We start from the raw sequence: 17,449 nt of genomic DNA, 5'->3' as shown, positions 1-17,449 counted from the left end.
ATCCCTCTAAATCCTACACACTCTTAAGTTAAAGATCTGCGTACTTTCTCCACTGCTAGTGTTTATCTGTGATAGCAAAGCTTGATTGCAACTGTTGCATAATACTGTGTATTTCAAGCCATATCACTGTCTAAAATACCCAAGAGGAACACTTCTTCTCAGCTAACCATTACACACATTATCATCTCCATAATCTACTTCACATCTCATCATGAAAAAAATCCCTGTATCCTTAATCCATTGAGCTCGCTTGGAGATTGCTGACATGGCTCTCTGTGCCGTTTCCCGCTGATGAGCTCATACATGTCCTGTGTGGCTGCATGTGTGTGTGCATATTTGCATGTGTGTGAGTGGCGTGTTTGATATCGTAATGCCTTTTGATGTTTAATTCACTAACAAGACCAGAAAGGGCGTACAATCAGAGGAGGCACACAACAAATGGCAGATATACAAGACATGCATTCATTGCCAAGAGAACAAGCACACGGCATCACGTCATGTATCATCTGAGTGAAGCACAGGACGATATGTCTTTAAAAACAGTCTGAGTGTGCATGAAACAATCTCACGGGTATACTTGTTTAATTCCGCCTATAACATCAGTTCCCTGTTTGTATTCCCTGCCTGATTTACAGGCTATAAATCTGTCTTCTGCATAATGAGGCTACAGTGGGAAAGTCTGAACGCGATGGCCCATTAAACACCGACAGGCTGCTGCAGGTGGAGCAAGAGAGAGAGAAAGAGAGAAAGATGTCATCCCGCTAATTAAATCGGTGATGGATAGCCAATATAGATGCCAGTTTCTCCCTTTACAGCTACAGTTGTGAAGACATCGATGAACCTAAAGAGAGTAAACAGCCATTTTTACATCTCTGGTGTGTGAAATGTCAGCTGAAAGATCAAAGAGGAGACAATAACTAGCAGGCCAATCTGCTGTTTTTAATTCTTTGACTTTTGGCAAGCTTATTCTGTTATCTGCCTTTTCTGAGTCTTGTCCTCACAGTCATTGTGTCTGTGTCTTTTTGCTGCTGCTGCTGATGTATCTTGTGTCACTTAGTCTGCCCTCTGTCCTCTGTCTTCTTTTCTTTTCCACAGCTTCATTATTGTTTTTATCAGTTTCACAAGACAGATTAGTTCCTACAAGTGACACGATTTATCGAGTGAAACCAATCTCTCCACCTCAGGACTCGCATGGTTGTCAGGGCCTGTATTTGAAAAGCTCAGTGTGTGTGTGTGTGTGTGTGTGTGTATGTGTGTGTGAGTGAGTGTGAAAGTGAGTGAGGAAGAGGGAGATATTTTAGTCAGGTTATGGCTTGGTGATCATCTGTCTATTTGACATCAGAAGAAAGCAGTAACTTAATATGCCTTTAAAGACTTAAAACAACTTATTCTTCTTCTTTTACGCATTTATGGCAAAACTAGTTTAGATAGCACCCGCATTACATTCATTATGTCAGCCTCTGGGGTATTTGTAATTGATGATCCTCTGACTTTCATCCAGACATCATCAGATCAAAGTTTTAGATTGTCCAATACCTTGCTTTATGACTTTACCTTGCTTTATGACAATGCACATCCACCTCAGTTGTGGCTTATTTTATGGTTTAGTGCTAATGAGCATGCCCAATATGGTAAATATAATACATTAAGGGTGGCTTATCAGCTCAGCTTCACAGAGCTGCCAGTATGGCTGTATTTATGTCAAGGAACACTAAAATGATGCACATTAGGTCACAGACCCCTGAATCGTGGTTGTTAGATATGATTAAAACCAGGTTTATATATACAGGAGATTTCTGTAGAGGGAGTGAAACCTTTGATCAGAGTCACTCTCATTAGTCTTACTCACACTTCTGTAGTGTATTAAATAGTCAAAAAAAACTGTTTCCCATTTTTACGGGAAATAACCACAATTTTCCGCATCGTAGGGCCCGTACAACATGCACACTAAATATTTTACCTGTGAGGACGCAAACTTCCGGGTTTAGCACTGTGCTAACTTGAATGAAGATAAAAAAATATTTAATTAATTATTGGAAATGTTATCGGACTGAATGGATCAAATCCTCATTTTGAGGGGATTGTGTTGCTCGCTGAATGTATCAACTGATTTACAGACATGTCTTTCACAGTGTAAGTATATGATAAAGTCATTTTTGGCCCCATGGCATCATGTGACAGATCTGGAAGCTGTAATTCCAAAATTCGGTCACTATGTCAAATTCAGTTCATCCCACTGGCCAATAATGGTATTGCAAAACAACGCTGGCTCAAAAAGAATTTTTCATTTTTTGTTTTTTCTAAGGCTTCAAAATATGCATAATTAAGAGCCTGGTTGCTTTGAGTGACAGATTGTCTGCGAGGCGTCAGTTAAAGGCTACGAGTCAGATCCACCCCTGCTCCTCCAACAGCTCCAAACTCTCGCCCAAATATGGTCACCTCTGGCTCCAAAATACCAAAATGGCAATGGCCAAAACACCGAACTCAAGGCTTCACAGTCTATGGTTAATTATCACTCTTTTGTTTATTCAAAATATTTTTAAAACAAGCTATTTTAAAGTGCATGCTGTCATCCCAGTGTTAAGTCTACTGGCCGAGCGGGAACACAGGTGGGTGCAGCAGGAGTGGGCTGCACGATATGGAAGCAAACCTGGAAGCTAGAAACTTTTTTTCGGCTTATGCGCTCGATGAGCAATTTCTATTTAGTGAGTGGGCGCCATCTCTCAGTCAGTTATCCGGTTCTTTTTATAAAAACATGGTTAGTCACTCAGTTTTAGGCCATTGTGCGTGAAATATCAGTTAGGTTGCTACTTGCCTCTTAAGCAAAACAAAACCAGCAGTCATCAATTTTCATTTAAGTTGTTAAAGATACAGAATAAATACCCAGAAATGTCACAGACTCAGCCGCAGTGCCAGCAGGTTTGGCTGGTGAAGCTGTCCGTCCTCCCTCGTTGTAATGGTGTAATTGACAGAGTTTGTCTCCACATTGTGGACATGAGCCTGTTCTGTGGCAAGCAGTGGCTGGCTGGCGGCTTTGATGCCACCCACCTGCACACCCACAGACACACACACACACACACACACACACACACACACACACACACACACACACACACACACACACACACACACACACACACACACACAACACACACACACACACACAATCTCCAGAGCCTCGTCTCTGACACCCATCTCCTGTTCTGTCCGCGTGTCTTTGTTTGCGTCGGATTGTTTTTTCTCCATCTTTCTGTACTTCAGTGTTCTCCTCAATTCTGACCAGTTTTTCAAGACACCTTGATTTCTTTCTGTCTACTTTCACACCATGATTTGAATTATCTCAGCCTTTATTCAAACACAATACAATTCTTTGGCTCACACTGACACACGTGCACACTTTTTTGTTATAGCAGTCATCAAGCGCAATATGCGGTGTTTGCTCTTCACCACTGCAGGTTACTCTGTGCTCTAACGCAGTCAGGGCTGTGAGCAGCGTGTGTTTGGACTAGCCTGACAACACTAGCTGCTGTGGGGTCAAACTGAGAGAATAGCTAAAGATCCTCTCGGCTATAAACTTTCCTGCGTGATCTTTTCTTTCAGCCAAGCAGCTGAGCTTTCAGCCCTGAGGAAAGGGAACATTTCATCATCAAATGAGTCGCGACTCTTCCACAGTGTTCATTTCTTCTTTTGTTTTCTTCTCCTTCGTAGTTCCTCCGCCTTTCATGAAGAACTCTTAATTTCATTAAGCTCCGGAGCGATTTCCTCTCTACTTGTTTCCCTCCTCCTCTCCACTGTTTGCTTTCTCTCCGCTGATTTCAATCCATCACTGAATTATCTCCAACTCCTTATCACCATAGCAACTGTACAGTTGTTCACTTTGTTCCCCCCAAGCCCCTCATCACACACACACACACACGCACGCACGCGCACACACACACACACACACACACAAGCACGCACACACACACAAGCACGCACACACACACAAGCACACACAAGCACACACAAGCACACACAGTGTGATTGTCTTTTTTTTAAAATATAATTGTCGTTTTAGTGGGGTTATTTTTTTATATCTTCACAGTGACGTCCAGGGACCTTATTGCTATTATCTAGTGTGTGGTTGTTTAGTGCATAAATAGCTCCACCGACTCTTTGGTAAAACAACAAATAGAAAGAAAATTCCTGATGGAGCTTCACAGCATCAAATCACTTAATCGAATCAGTTTTTCAATCTGTTGGTTTGTTTGTTCTAAACTCTTCAGGTGAAGAATTGGGATGTTTAAAAGTGAAACTCTGTATTAAAGTTTTTAAATAAATAGATGAGTGTGCTGAGTACTGAGATCAGACCTTTTCCACTACTTTTCAGTGTCTCATAGGCATGACAGATCTATCAAAAGAGAAAATAATGAAATGAATCATTAATTTTAGCCCTTAACTTTATACACATTGCTGTTGAATTCAGTCGTATGTGTTTTCTATCTTTGAAAAGTTTTGTGATCTTGACTAATTTGCTCAAATCTTTGTCACACAATGTGAACAGACATTGTAACATTAGCTTATACAGCCTTTTTACCTCTTGAGCCTGAGACATTGTGCAACCATGAGGACCTTCTTCTCGTGCCTTGACTGAAAGACATGGCAGACTGCATTTTGAAGCCCAGCCAATTATGACTTGTGTAAAATACATATCTTAGTAAAAGGGGAAAGAGGTGCTAGAATCCAGCTTTATTTTGGCTCAGTACTGTTGGCTGGGTTTGAACCTGTGGCCCTTGGTCTTCTTTTCTTATGTCCACATATCTCTGGATGTGGAGATATGAACTTTTTCATTTTTTTATCTTGGGGGGAAAAGCTGTGGGATCCATAATTACACATAAATTTATCAAATTTGGTGCCCCATATTGCTATTTTCCAAGCTACTGTAACTCAAATTTCATGAAGAAGGACCATACTACACCCGGTGGTCCCTCCACCTCCGTCCCCCCGTGAGACAGACGGCAGACAGCAAGAGATGTGTGATTCCATACAGACGGTAAAGTGGCATTTTACCGTAAGAAAATTCTCACAGTAGGCTGCTTAGTAAGGTCTCTCAACATAATCTTATCCTATCAAACTGACGACTGAAAAACGCTTTTGCTTATGAAGCTTCATGTGTGTAAATTGTACTTTTTCTTTCAAGCCATCAACCCAATTTGCATGAAGCAGATATGAAGGCAGCTCTGAAGGGTTGCCTGTTAACCAATTAACCCCAGACATGAGTCACATCGGCCTCCTCACTCTCACCTTCATTTTTATGCCGATAATGTCTAATTAGTGATTAAACATTATTACCTCTGATTCCGATGCGCCTGTAAATTCCTGACTATAATTAGCAAGACCCGCATTTGACTCACTGTCGTTCTGCTCTCATCGCCGACCTCTCCCTCTACTTCTGCTTGATGTGGTCCTCGTTACGCTCCGAGGAACTTGGCATCATCGTCTCGCCTCACTGGAACCAACTTCCCTCCTGGTTTTGCCTCAGCAGCTTTGTCTATTAGTGCAGCTCTGTCTGTTTGTGGCGACGGTTTGTCCGCCAGCTTCTTCCCCAGCACAACATGATGCCCAGTCTTTAAATGGCTGAGAGGATGTTTGACAGATACAGGTTTAAATGATTACCTAAGAGGTCGTAGTCCTCAGACCGTATAAATAATGGACGTAGCTACTGTGATGTCACCCACTGGTTTGTGGACTGCTGTTTTGAATCCTTGAAGTTGCGAATCACATCTTGGGTTTTTTTAAGCCAGAAGTGACATATTTAGACAAGAGGCTGGGTCTTTGGAGGAGCAAGGGCCAGATCTGACTCACAGACTGTAGAAATGCCTCTCAGACATCATGTCACTCATATGGCCCAAAATTTGGGTCTTTAAAAAATGTAATCTTGTAAAATGTAAAAAAAAAAAAAAAAAAAAAAAGAAACAGAACCCCCTGTACAGTTTTCATGAATGTTGAAATAAGCAATAGAGACCAGAACAGTTTTTTTGTACCAGGCTGTAAACATATTTATTTTTGCTGTATAGTTGGACATTTTAACATGGGGGACTATGGGGATTTTCTGTTTTGGAACCATCCTCAAGTGGCCTTTTGGATGAACTGCAGTTTTTGGCACTTTTGTGTTCATTTTTTAGCCTTGGAGGCTAAAAACAACAACACCCATTGTGAAATTTGTGCCACTCAAGTCTGGGTGTATTGTAGCTACACCTGCACTCTTTTCCAAAACAGAACCTGGAAGTTTGTTGCCTAAAACCCATCCACTGACCCCTTCTTACCACCGCGTTTGTGCCACTCATATCAGGGTCTTCTCAGTGACACAAAGTCACATCTGTAATCTTGACTTGTACCACAACCAGGAAGTTTGTTGTCTAACTGATGACTCCTTTTGCGTCAAGATACAATGCAAAAGGCTGCTCCCAGTTTCATTTTAATAACTCTCAAGCAGCAAAATGTCACAAGTAGGAATGATTGATAGGAATGATGATACATGATTGATTGATGATACTGAATGTGTATATATATATATATATATATATATGAATGTAGTCATGCTTGTCGTATCAGTTATAATACAGAGAGCATAAAAACAACCCTGGCATTCCCAGGCATTTCCGCCGTGGATGGATCACAGGCCCCCTAAGCCATCACCTCTGCGTGAAGACACTTTGAACATTAGCGTCAAAAGGCTCAGATATCGAGCTACATATTACAATCTGATTTGCATTGTGTAAAATATATAATCTGATTTTTTTTTCTCTGCTGGAGCAATCACAAGCATCTACAACTGTGCATTCACTTGACCAAACTGTTGATTTTAATGTGGCAGTGTAGGCCAGGATGAAAGCTACCAAGTGTGCTTCCTCTTCAAGTGTTTGCAGACTTAAATATTATGCATATTCTTTGATACATAATCAAAACAAAGAAAGGACCATGCTCAACTCGAGGACAAAAGTCCATTTAGTTCAGATACAGCGGAGCGAGGGAGCACTCATAAATGTACATTATTTCTTGCTTAATACTGAACTTGACTATATTTCTCACAAACTATATATCTTCTTTATTGTGTTTTGTGCCTTACAAACAGACTTTAAATCCATATAATGAGGAAATTGAGAGATCTTGGTTAAACTGTATTGTTGTTATAGAGGTTATACTTTATGTTGTTTTAGTATATCAAAATCTTTTTGTGCTTTAGGAGCAAGGATAAAAATTATAATGAATCGAGAATTGTGAGATGGAAAGATTTTTCGCGTGTTTCTGAGTAATTGTTCAGTTTTGGTTGCAACGGGTGCATGTGTACTTTTCCAGGTTTATGCACCAACGCGATAATCTGAGACGATCTAAAGGGTGGACTTAACGCACACACGCATGCAAACACACATGCAGAAGACCAGATTGTGAACAGATTATGTCCTCACACCCAGCCTCTTCCTTCGAGGGCCGCATTGAGCGGAAGGCTGAGGATGACTGGGAGTGGAAACCCTGCCATTTTAATTTCGCCCATGGCTCCCAGGAGGTGGGGAGCACAGACACAGAGAAAATGACAGAGTAAAAAGAAGAAAACATATAAAAGGAGGTGAGAGAGAGGAGAGGGCTAGGCATGAAAGTGAGAAACATCCAGGGCTCGCTGTCCAAAGACTTGGAGAATGGAGCAAGAAAGAATAAAGACAAAGATCAGGGAGATGCGTTGAGTCCCTAGTGTATGTTGTTCACTCTGGAAGTCTCTTTTAAGATAAATTCAATGTTCCCACAATTGAAAAGTAAAAAAAAGAATGCAGTCAGGAGATGAAATTGGTTTGCAGAAACAGGGAGACCCAGAAGGGAGACGACTCAGGACACGAGGGGCACGACCACTACGCCATCTGTTTTTGTTTGTTTTTTTCCTCAAGAAAAGCCTCAAGGAAAGGAGCAAAAATAGGCAAGCTTGCTAAAAAGAGAACATGCTAATTAGACTTTTCCCAGACCCTCACGCCACTGACTCATTCCCCTGTCAATCACACCATTAGAGCTCCCTCCTCTTTCATGCACAGACTTTCCCTCTGCGTCTCTCTGTCGCCGTCTCTTTGTCACTCTTCTTCTGCCGTCACGTTCTCTGCTTGGGAAAAAAAAGGGCCGCTTTTCAATGATGTGTGCCCACTTACTCAGTCAGTGGCCTGTATAATTACACATGCAGCCATCTGACACATTTCAGCGTGACGGAGGCGACGCTGGTGGGGGTAGATCCACCCTCATTTGCAGGGCTTTAATTACAGCCATGTTTGTTTTGTGGTGATTGTAGAAATTAGCTAACCTCAGTTTATCACAATAATGACTAGAGAATATATGAATTGATTTCCAGCAAATGAAACTTGAATGACAGTACATGAGTACTGCTTGTGTTGCAGAAACATTTTTATCCAGATTTTTTTTGGAAAACTATCAAAGTCCCCGATCCCCAATTGCTCATTAGCTCAATTTTTACTCATCCTCAGTGCCAGATGTTCAGGCCAAGATAAACAGTTGCTCCGTTACGCTGCTCCTGGCACCGTGCGATCACTGTACAGTGTGTATTTGTGCCTTGATAACACTTGAAGACTGAAACAGGGAGGGTGCTGGGAAGGCTTCCAGGATGACAAGATGGAGAGAACTGACACCAAGCACGAAAACACTCGTTACCTTACACGTTCCCACGCACTGATAACGGCCTGACATTTCTTTTCCATCTGGGTATTTCTTTTTTCTTTCTTTCTTTTCTCCCTTCTTTCTTTCTGGGTCTCTTTGCATCAGTCTTGTCCACCGATGATCTTGTGGATATGATGCATCATACAACAAAAACTCAACTACAGTTCATAGAAAGGGAAGTGCTGTTCACTGTTTTAATGACAGTGGCACCCCCAAAATATGTTCATAGAGGTGGCCGTAGTCTAAGAAGATACCACTACCTTCATGCTCGCTTAAGGAGTTAGTGTGCCGCAGCCTCTTAAAATCAGTAATATTGGCCTCCAATTATTTTTTGCCACTGGGTGCCACTGGTTAATGGAGCTAAAACAAAAAAAAATCTGATCTGTTTGGATGCTGTTTGTAGTCATTTATTCTATCAGTCTCTGCGGGAGACATTAAGCAGTAGATGAACAGATGTTGTAAGAAAGGTCCATTTATATTCACTTAAACAGAAATGCTGCATTTTTTTCTCCCCTTTTCTTTTCTTTTAACATTACACTTGAGTCTGAAGAGGATTCTCCAAACGTCAAGCTGCATCGTCTGAATGGTTATCTGAGGGCTTTTTGGCCTCAAGAAGTAAAAGGAAACTTTCGCCTTTAAGAAGCAAAACTGTAAAGCTGGTTCAAGGAAAAAGGAGAACATTGCGGAGGTTACCAGCTCTTGACTTGCTTTAGAAAAGATTGGCTATTCTAGAAAATACAAACTTGATCGACTTTGGAAACTTTGGCATAGTGACAATTTGCTGGAGAACACAGATGAACATATGCAGGGTATCAGATACCTTGGCCTTGTTTAGCAACTGGCATGGTTTGGTGGATGGCGAGCAGTCGGTCAGGCAGACCTCTTCTTTGCACAGAAATATCTCAGCAACTATTGGACGGAGTAGCATGAAATTTAGTTCACGTCATGCAACCCTCATGATGAATTTTAATAACTTTGGTTTACCCTTAAAGGCATACTTTGCCAATTTTCAGCCAGCTTTTTATGAAATCAGTGTGGGTAGTATATTGAGGTGAACTGTGGTAAACTTCAGTCCATATTTAGTCCACCGTTCATTTATAATAGTGATGTTTGTTTGTTTGTTATATTATACTTTAGTGTTTAGATATATTTATTTTATATTAGTACTTATTTCTAAATTTTATTGATATATTCTACACTTTCCTACTCTTTTAAGACTTAAGAATGGGAGCATCTGTAACTAAAGGCAATTTCCCCTCGGGATCAATAAAGTATTTCTGATTCTGATTCTGGTTTGTGAACAGGAAGTGGGGGCCATACTGCTTTGTACACAGTGAAAATGGAGGAAAACTGCAGTCTAACAGTAAAACTAAGCAGTGCTAATCAAATCTAAACTTTCAAACTAGTATATATACTTTTAAACTAGAATACAAGATCGCTGGCCACCATTGTGCCAGCCTACATTCCAGTCTAGTATGGTTTTAGGTTTTCTACCTGTTGAGCAAAAGGGAATACCACAGCCCTTTTTCTGTTTATTACTTTTGGTCATTGTACACGCCAAGTACAAAAGTGAAGTACTTCTTAAACTTTTCATCCAGCACCATCATCAGGACAAAAATTCAGTTTGTGAAATTTTTTTAGGCCAAATACCTAAAAACCTTCCCATCAGCCTCAACTGTTCTTCTGAAAAACGACTATGAAGATGTGTTTTTAAACACTCGGTATGTGATATTTTATGTTTTCCCATTTCTGTCTTCGTCACCCAGGACCCCAGAAGCAAGCACAAGTTCAAGATCCACACATATGGTAGTCCCACCTTCTGTGACCACTGTGGTTCGCTGCTGTACGGGCTCATCCACCAAGGGATGAAATGTGACAGTGAGTATACATCCTCTGTGTGTGTGTGTGTGTGTGTGTGTGTGTGTGTGTGTGTGTAATATGCTGTGCTGGTCGGCTCTAATGAGAACAGATGGGAATAGACTGGTACTGTTCTCCTCTCAGCCACATCTGCAGCCCAGGCAGAATTCACTGTCCCGCCCTGCTGAGTCCTCTCTGCGCTCCCATTCTTTCCGCCCACGCTCCTCCATCAACCTCTCTTCCTTTGCATGTATGACCTCCATCCTGCAATTCTCCTTTTCCTCCCACTTCTCTATTTTCTCTTTTTCCCAATACCTCTTTTTGTACTCCAACACATCCTGTCCCCTATTTTTCCTCTTCATGGTTTTTAATATCACTCTACATTTTGTCCCCCCTCTTCTTTCCCCTCCTGTCTACATGCCGTCTCCATCCATCATCCCCTCTCCTCCTCCTACTCTGTCCATCCATCTGTGGGTCTCTGGTGGCAGCCTTGTCGCAGATGCTAATGGGAGCACAGCAGAGCAAATTGATGCAGGTAGGCCATTGCCATCACGAGCTGCATCCCCACCCGCATCTTTCGTCTCTACTTGTCTCTTCCCAGCCTGACACGCCTGCCGAGTGGTGAAGGAGGAAGGGTGAGAAAGACGGAGAGATGGATGGTTGGATGGAGGAGGACAGAAAAAAAGAGGAGGGAAAATACGGATAGGAGGACAGGAGGAGGAGGAGAGAAAGGAGGGCAGAGGAGGAAACGAGGAGAACAAAATGCTCTCTATCCCCTCTGGTCCCTCATCTGTTTGGCTTTGTCAAAGTTTGTGTGTGCGTTCGTGCATGTGTGTTTGTGTGTGTTTGTGTGTGTGTGTGTGTGTGTGTGTGTTTCCTACAATATCCAACCCAGTCTGACACAGTAGAGTCCTGCTCACAGTGATTATATCCTTTCTAAGTTGATGTGGTGATTACTTATTGATGTTTAAGTGCTACAGCACCTTTGAGAAAACAAGTGGCTCTTTTGACTTGTACTGCTTTAACTCATTTAAAATTTCTGCTCTGAATCATCCCAAAAACAAATCTTTGTCACATTGGATCTGGGGCCTTGTGTGCATGTGTGTGTGGGTCCAAACTTAAACATCAGTGAGCCCAGAAGTTACAGCCTCAGTCCCGGCGCTCTAAAGAGTTCAGACTATTGCAGTCAACATTTACTCCTACTCCTAAACTTCAGATGTCTCTGAAGTTGAAAAGAATAGGTCTTACTTTGCTGCAGTACAGAAACAGAGGTGAGGAGACATGTATTACAATGACTGACTCATGATGAACAATATCTTGTCTGAAGCGATATGTGTAATTATTTTGCAGCCGCTACAAAACCCACATTGGTTTTGTTTTTGTATTCCACAAGGTTGCAAACAAGAAGAATAGAGCTGAAATTGATTTTGTTTGCAATCATATTCCACATATTGTCATTGTGGCACTAAATCCCTCCAATTACATGCTTTCTCTTACATGTCACCTCCACCGACGGCAAAATTCCTCCTCGCTTCAAATTCACTTCCTCTTTGTTTCTTTTTCAGCAGCCCAGCAGCCACCAGACGTCAATATGATTTCGGAAAAACATTGAGTTTTTTTACTGTAAATTGGATGGATGATATTTTAAATGTACAAAGGTGGGAAAATTTCACATTGTGTGGAAGTTAACATGTTGTTTTGGCTCTTGGCGCATTTTTAATTAAATTATAAAGAAGTTTGATAAATATGAGAACAGATTTATACAAATAAAAAGCGAAGGGCAAATTGGGTTCATTGAACATCAGGTTTAAGTTCGGGTTTACTGAGTGTAAAACCACAACTCCCTGTCGCCCTTTTGTTTAGTGTTATAAAATATTCTAAGAATGTTTTCCTTAATTTTATTCATCTTTTATTCATTATTATTTTGCAGTGCAGAGCTCCCTTCAAAATGTTGTACTGCGCTCACTCTTTGTCTGCTATCATTGAGATCTCTGTAGGATAAAGGTTCATTCAAGTTTCTTTCGCCTACCACATCACACTGCACCAGCTCTTTTTGCACATTTTCTTCAGAGGCAGAGCCTTTTTCATGCAAAAGTGTATTACAAATTCTGTCCAATTTTTTAAATTCAGTGTAAAGTGCAATTTTACACTCACTCATCCAACCTTCCCTCCCTTTATATGCATGATTCACTCTCAAATGCATGTGGACAAAGGAAAGAGGGTTTCTAAAAAAAGATAAACTCAGCATGCTTCTACATTCTGTTTCTCTCCAGCTTGCGACATGAACGTGCACAAGCAGTGTGTGGTCAACGTGCCGAGCCTGTGTGGGACGGACCACACGGAGCGTCGGGGTCGCCTCTTCCTCAAGATCGAGGTCAACATGGACAGGTTACATGTCACAGGTTGGTCTTATTCTTTAACAGTGTGTAATTTAGTGTTTTAGTACTTCAGGCTGCTAAGTCTCAGAGTGACGTGAGTGAGAGACTCCCTGATGTGACTGGGAGTGGTTGATTTCCAGACCATTGAAATAATTCTCTAGGTTTATTCATATTCATAACTTTGGGTTATTGTTAGTGGCTTAGACTTGTGTTTATCAGCCATTTGGACTTCTGCTTTAAGTGGTCACGCGCTCATTCAGGGACACTGAGAGGAACTTTTCCCTGTCAGTGCAGACTCTTTAGGTGCTTCACTCTCTTGCCAATATGTTTATTTTGAATATTACCACCAACTCAACTGACTTAACAGGGAGTCTTTCATCACATGCATATATGACTTCAAGTCAACCAAGTGCCCAGGACCAGTGCTGGGATTTTTTGGCAATTTTGGTGCAGTGACAGCCACTGGAACTGCAGGTCATGTGACCCCTGAGACCTCTGCTCATACAACATTAGGATAAAAGAAACAGCTGTACACTGTGCTTCCTCTGCAGTAGGTTTTATCTAATATAACAAAAAATATCTTAATCTCTTCATTTAAACTTAGAGAATTCAAAAAACAATTTAGTTTGCATCTCTGTCAGCATTAAAAAACGCAGTCATGACTGCCCTCATAACCTGTGTGTCCCCTGTGTGTGTGTGTGTACTTTCAACACCTCCAAATTATCCTGTCAGTCAAGAGCAGCACCTGGAGTGGACAACTCTCCGGTGTTAAAACCCCCTTCGGCAGGGAGAGAAATGACTGCTGGGTCACTATTGCAACCTCTGTCACACAAACACACACAAACATGGTGAGACAGTCGCGGTCAGGGAATACGAGCGCCGAGGCCAATAAAGTGTTTTTAACTCAGCAGGGATCAAACAGAAATAACCTCCAGCTACAGCAGGGACAGAGTGGCGAATGTGATTGACTCGGAAATATATTGCTTTCATAAAAATGTGTTTGTTTGTTTTTAGTCATCCGGAGGGAAACAAACAGGGAAGGAGAGGAAGCTGTAGTCACAGTCGGCTTACAGCATTTGTTCTTTCTGCTTTTCAGGTTATTATGTTGCAGTCTTTTTATTTGCTCTGCTGTACTCAACATCCAGCTCTTTTGTCTGTTTGACTGCTGAGCAAGGTCTGATATTGCCAGTTACATGTCCTGCTTTATGTCCTTGTTGAGATGTGACAGCAACAGCAGCGATCTAGTTACCTCAGTCTTTTCAGATCAGCCTAAATGGACACAGCTGAAACTCAACTGGCTCTAGTTCATGGACAGACAACAACAGTTACTGTGTTAGATTGATGTACCTTCTCTCTCTACCGCTGATGTTGTCCTTCATGGGTATACAGATAGTAAAACACCCACCAGTGTTTACAAAAGTGTTGCTTCACACTGTCAACTTCAAGGAATGTAGACAGTATGCTCTGCAGCACCTGCTACTGGCATATGTGGTGTCTGATTTATTTTTTTTTAAACGGAAATCTGATCATCTGTGTGTATTTTTCCTTCATCAGCCTTTTAAAAGAGTAGTTTTCATTTCTTTTTATTTATGTGTTTTAATACTCAAAACACAACATTACAAACATATAGAATGCAAACAAACAAACAATGATGCTCAGCATAAAATGACTTTGAAAATCAATACAAATTTGCATTTTTCCACTTACTTCCCACACAGATTTTAAGATTGTGAGACCACTTCCATCAGAGTAGTCATCACCAATATATTCTATATAAAGGCTCTTATTAAAATAACAAACAGGTTACATTGACATATTGCAAAAAGGATTGCCATGTTTTATGAAAACTATTTGTTTATGAATGTATTATACATATTAGAAAGTCCAATGGGATGCACTCCATGATTACTTTACGCCAACCAGAAAGTCCAGGGGCCTTATCACATGTCCTGTAGAGTTTAAAGGAGTTTTTAAAAGTTTCAGCAGGGTGTCGCTGTGTCTTTCAGCTCAGCTGCCTGTTCCACCAGTATGACTGGGGACTTGAGCTATGGTGGTGCATGCTGTGCACTACTTGCAATAGATTTAATGGAATAAAACAGTGCCTGTATTTATGATGGCCTGTAAAAACCCCAACCCTGGTATGCCAAAATACTGTGATAATACTCAAGCCTAATCACTATCAGTGACACCTTTTGCGGTACACATTTCTTAATTGAAAATATTGACTAGTGCAGCTTTAAGTAGGCAATAATATCATCAAGTGAAAATTGGGACAGAAAGTTAAAGAGTAGAAAGGCAGACGTAAACTGCTGTAACAATAATGGACCAGCTGAGACAAAGCACAGACTGTGACTGACAGAAAAAAGGAGTTAAAGATCAATACTAAGAACAACACAGGAGGGAGGAAGTGTATGTTCTCCTGTGAGTTTTTTTTGTGCTTTTTTTCCCCTCCTTTCTAATGGCAGCGGTCTGAACAGTGAAGCCTCAGCTTGTTCTCCGGCTCCCCTTCGGCTCCCACAGACAAGTGGCGGGTCTTTGTGGTTCACTGCACCGATGTGAACTTGATTAAATCTTTCCAGCCAAGAAAACAGACACATCTTCCGGGCGCTCTCTGTCTTCCCTCCATCTCTCCTCTTTCCCTTTCTTCCAATTTTGACATTTCCGGTTGTATTCTTCTACCTGTTCCTTCGAGACCCCAGCATGTCTTCCCCCACTTTCGTCATCCATTTTTCCTCCGTACCTGCTGAGCTCCTGTCCATTCTTTTTATGCCTCAATAGGATCTCTGTCCTTTTTCCTATCATCCTATCTTCCTCTACCAGTGGAAACCGCTGCTCAGTTGAGTGACTTGTCCTTTACCTTCTGGATTGAATGTTCTCCTCCCTCTACATCCTCTGTCTCCTGTGCACTTCCTCTACCTTTTTTGCTCCTCTCCTTTTTTTCCTTCCCACTAATTACCTCCTTCATCCTACTCTTACTCCTCTCCCTGATCAACAAGCCAAAGTGACATAAACAACCCGTGGGCATGAGCAGAGATTTATTCTGGGGTTTTTAAGAAAAGGCAAACATGCAAACGTCCCTCCATGACCTGCCTACTCACACACACACAGATACACACTCATAGGGCATCTGAGGATTGGGACAAAGTGAGCACACAGCGGTTTACTCGGGGTGAGACTGCTGACATGTTTGCCTCAGGTTTAAAGCAAAGTTGAACAAGAATACATTTTTTCCCCTCAACTGACAACTCATGGCACCATCAGGCCTGTAGTAGAAATAACCGCTTAATATCTGATGTTGGGCTTTTTATTCTAAGAGGCTTTTGGCAAATATGAGGATCACACATACCGTGTGTGTGTGTGTGTGTGTGTGTGTGTGTGTGTGTGTGAGAGAGAGAGAGAGAATGTGAGCATGAAAACATAAACACAAATAGTGCATTAGTTGTGTGTTTTCAGATTATACAGTTTTGTTTTTATCACGTACATTAGTAATATTTTATCTAAATCCCATGCAGTATTTGAATGCCATAAACATATATGTATTTGTAAGACGATTAAAGGCATATTTAGAAATTTGTAAATGTATTGTCAACGTATCTGTCAGCAACTACACCAGTATGAACAGATATTAACGCTTCTAGAAAACTATAGTTACAGAAAGAAGTGTGTATAATAATACCAATAATAATAATTATTACTATTATTGTTGTTGTTGTTATTTTAATTATTTGCACTTTTCTTTTTTATTTCTATTGTTCTCTACTTTTCATATAATTTTATTATAACTCCTTACATTTTTCTTGCAAATTTTTGGGTCATTTCTTGTTAACTTGCTCATTGCCTTTTTCCATGTTTTTAAATGAAATCATACTCTGGTTTCAAAGGGTTAGATGATACAATCGAATATAATGCTACAACAATGATATCTTTATATTTAATATGACTATAACATTTCTATTATTTGCAGTCGTTATATTATTAAGTTACATCCATTCAAAGTTTGGTGAAGGGGTTAGGGCATGGACAATTGTTGGAATAAATGCTCTTTGCACAGGACTACCTGGTGACCTCCAGTAAAAAGTTTAATTCCAGGTGAATCTGCCATGTCTGTAATTTAAGTAAAAATTCCACATAAATTACCTACCATATTTTGCAAAACACTGTCATGAGATAATATTACACCTGTGTATATCTGTGTATATCAGCATCTTGGTGACTTGAGGTTGTATTTAGGTTTTTTGCTATCTGTGCACCTCATTTCTGCCTCTTTCCCAGTTGAGAGTTATGGAAGCTGTATTGGCAATTATAACTGAAAGTTTTGACAGCATTCTGGGTACAGGAGGCCCATCTTGCTACACTGTGTGGAGATCAGTTTGCGAAGAGCAAAATCTCAGACAGTGTGATGGATGACATCATGTGTGGCAGAATCACTTCTGTTTGTTTAACCCACATTTAAAAGAAGACGAGCGAAGTACTTAACATGCATCCTGGTCAGACAATTACACTTCACCTCCTGGGGGAATCGA

At 40.9% G+C, this 17,449-nt stretch overlaps 1 protein-coding gene across 1 annotated transcript in view; it reads left to right on the top strand.

The window, feature by feature from the left end:
• Nucleotides 1-17,449, top strand: part of prkcab (protein kinase C, alpha, b) — a 120,889-nt gene that overhangs the window by 77,337 nt on the left and 26,103 nt on the right. Inside the window, exons 4-5 of the mRNA XM_042505154.1 lie at nucleotides 10,458-10,569; nucleotides 12,822-12,950. Coding sequence (XP_042361088.1) covers nucleotides 10,458-10,569; nucleotides 12,822-12,950 — 241 coding nt within the window. The remainder of the gene's footprint in view (nucleotides 1-10,457; nucleotides 10,570-12,821; nucleotides 12,951-17,449) is intronic.

Source organism: Plectropomus leopardus, chromosome 17 (assembly GCF_008729295.1).
Source record: "Plectropomus leopardus isolate mb chromosome 17, YSFRI_Pleo_2.0, whole genome shotgun sequence".
In the NCBI taxonomy this organism is placed as follows: Eukaryota; Metazoa; Chordata; class Actinopteri; order Perciformes; family Serranidae; genus Plectropomus; species Plectropomus leopardus.
The sequence above is the reverse complement of the archived record's forward strand: the minus strand, read 5'-3'. Positions and strand labels throughout refer to the sequence as shown.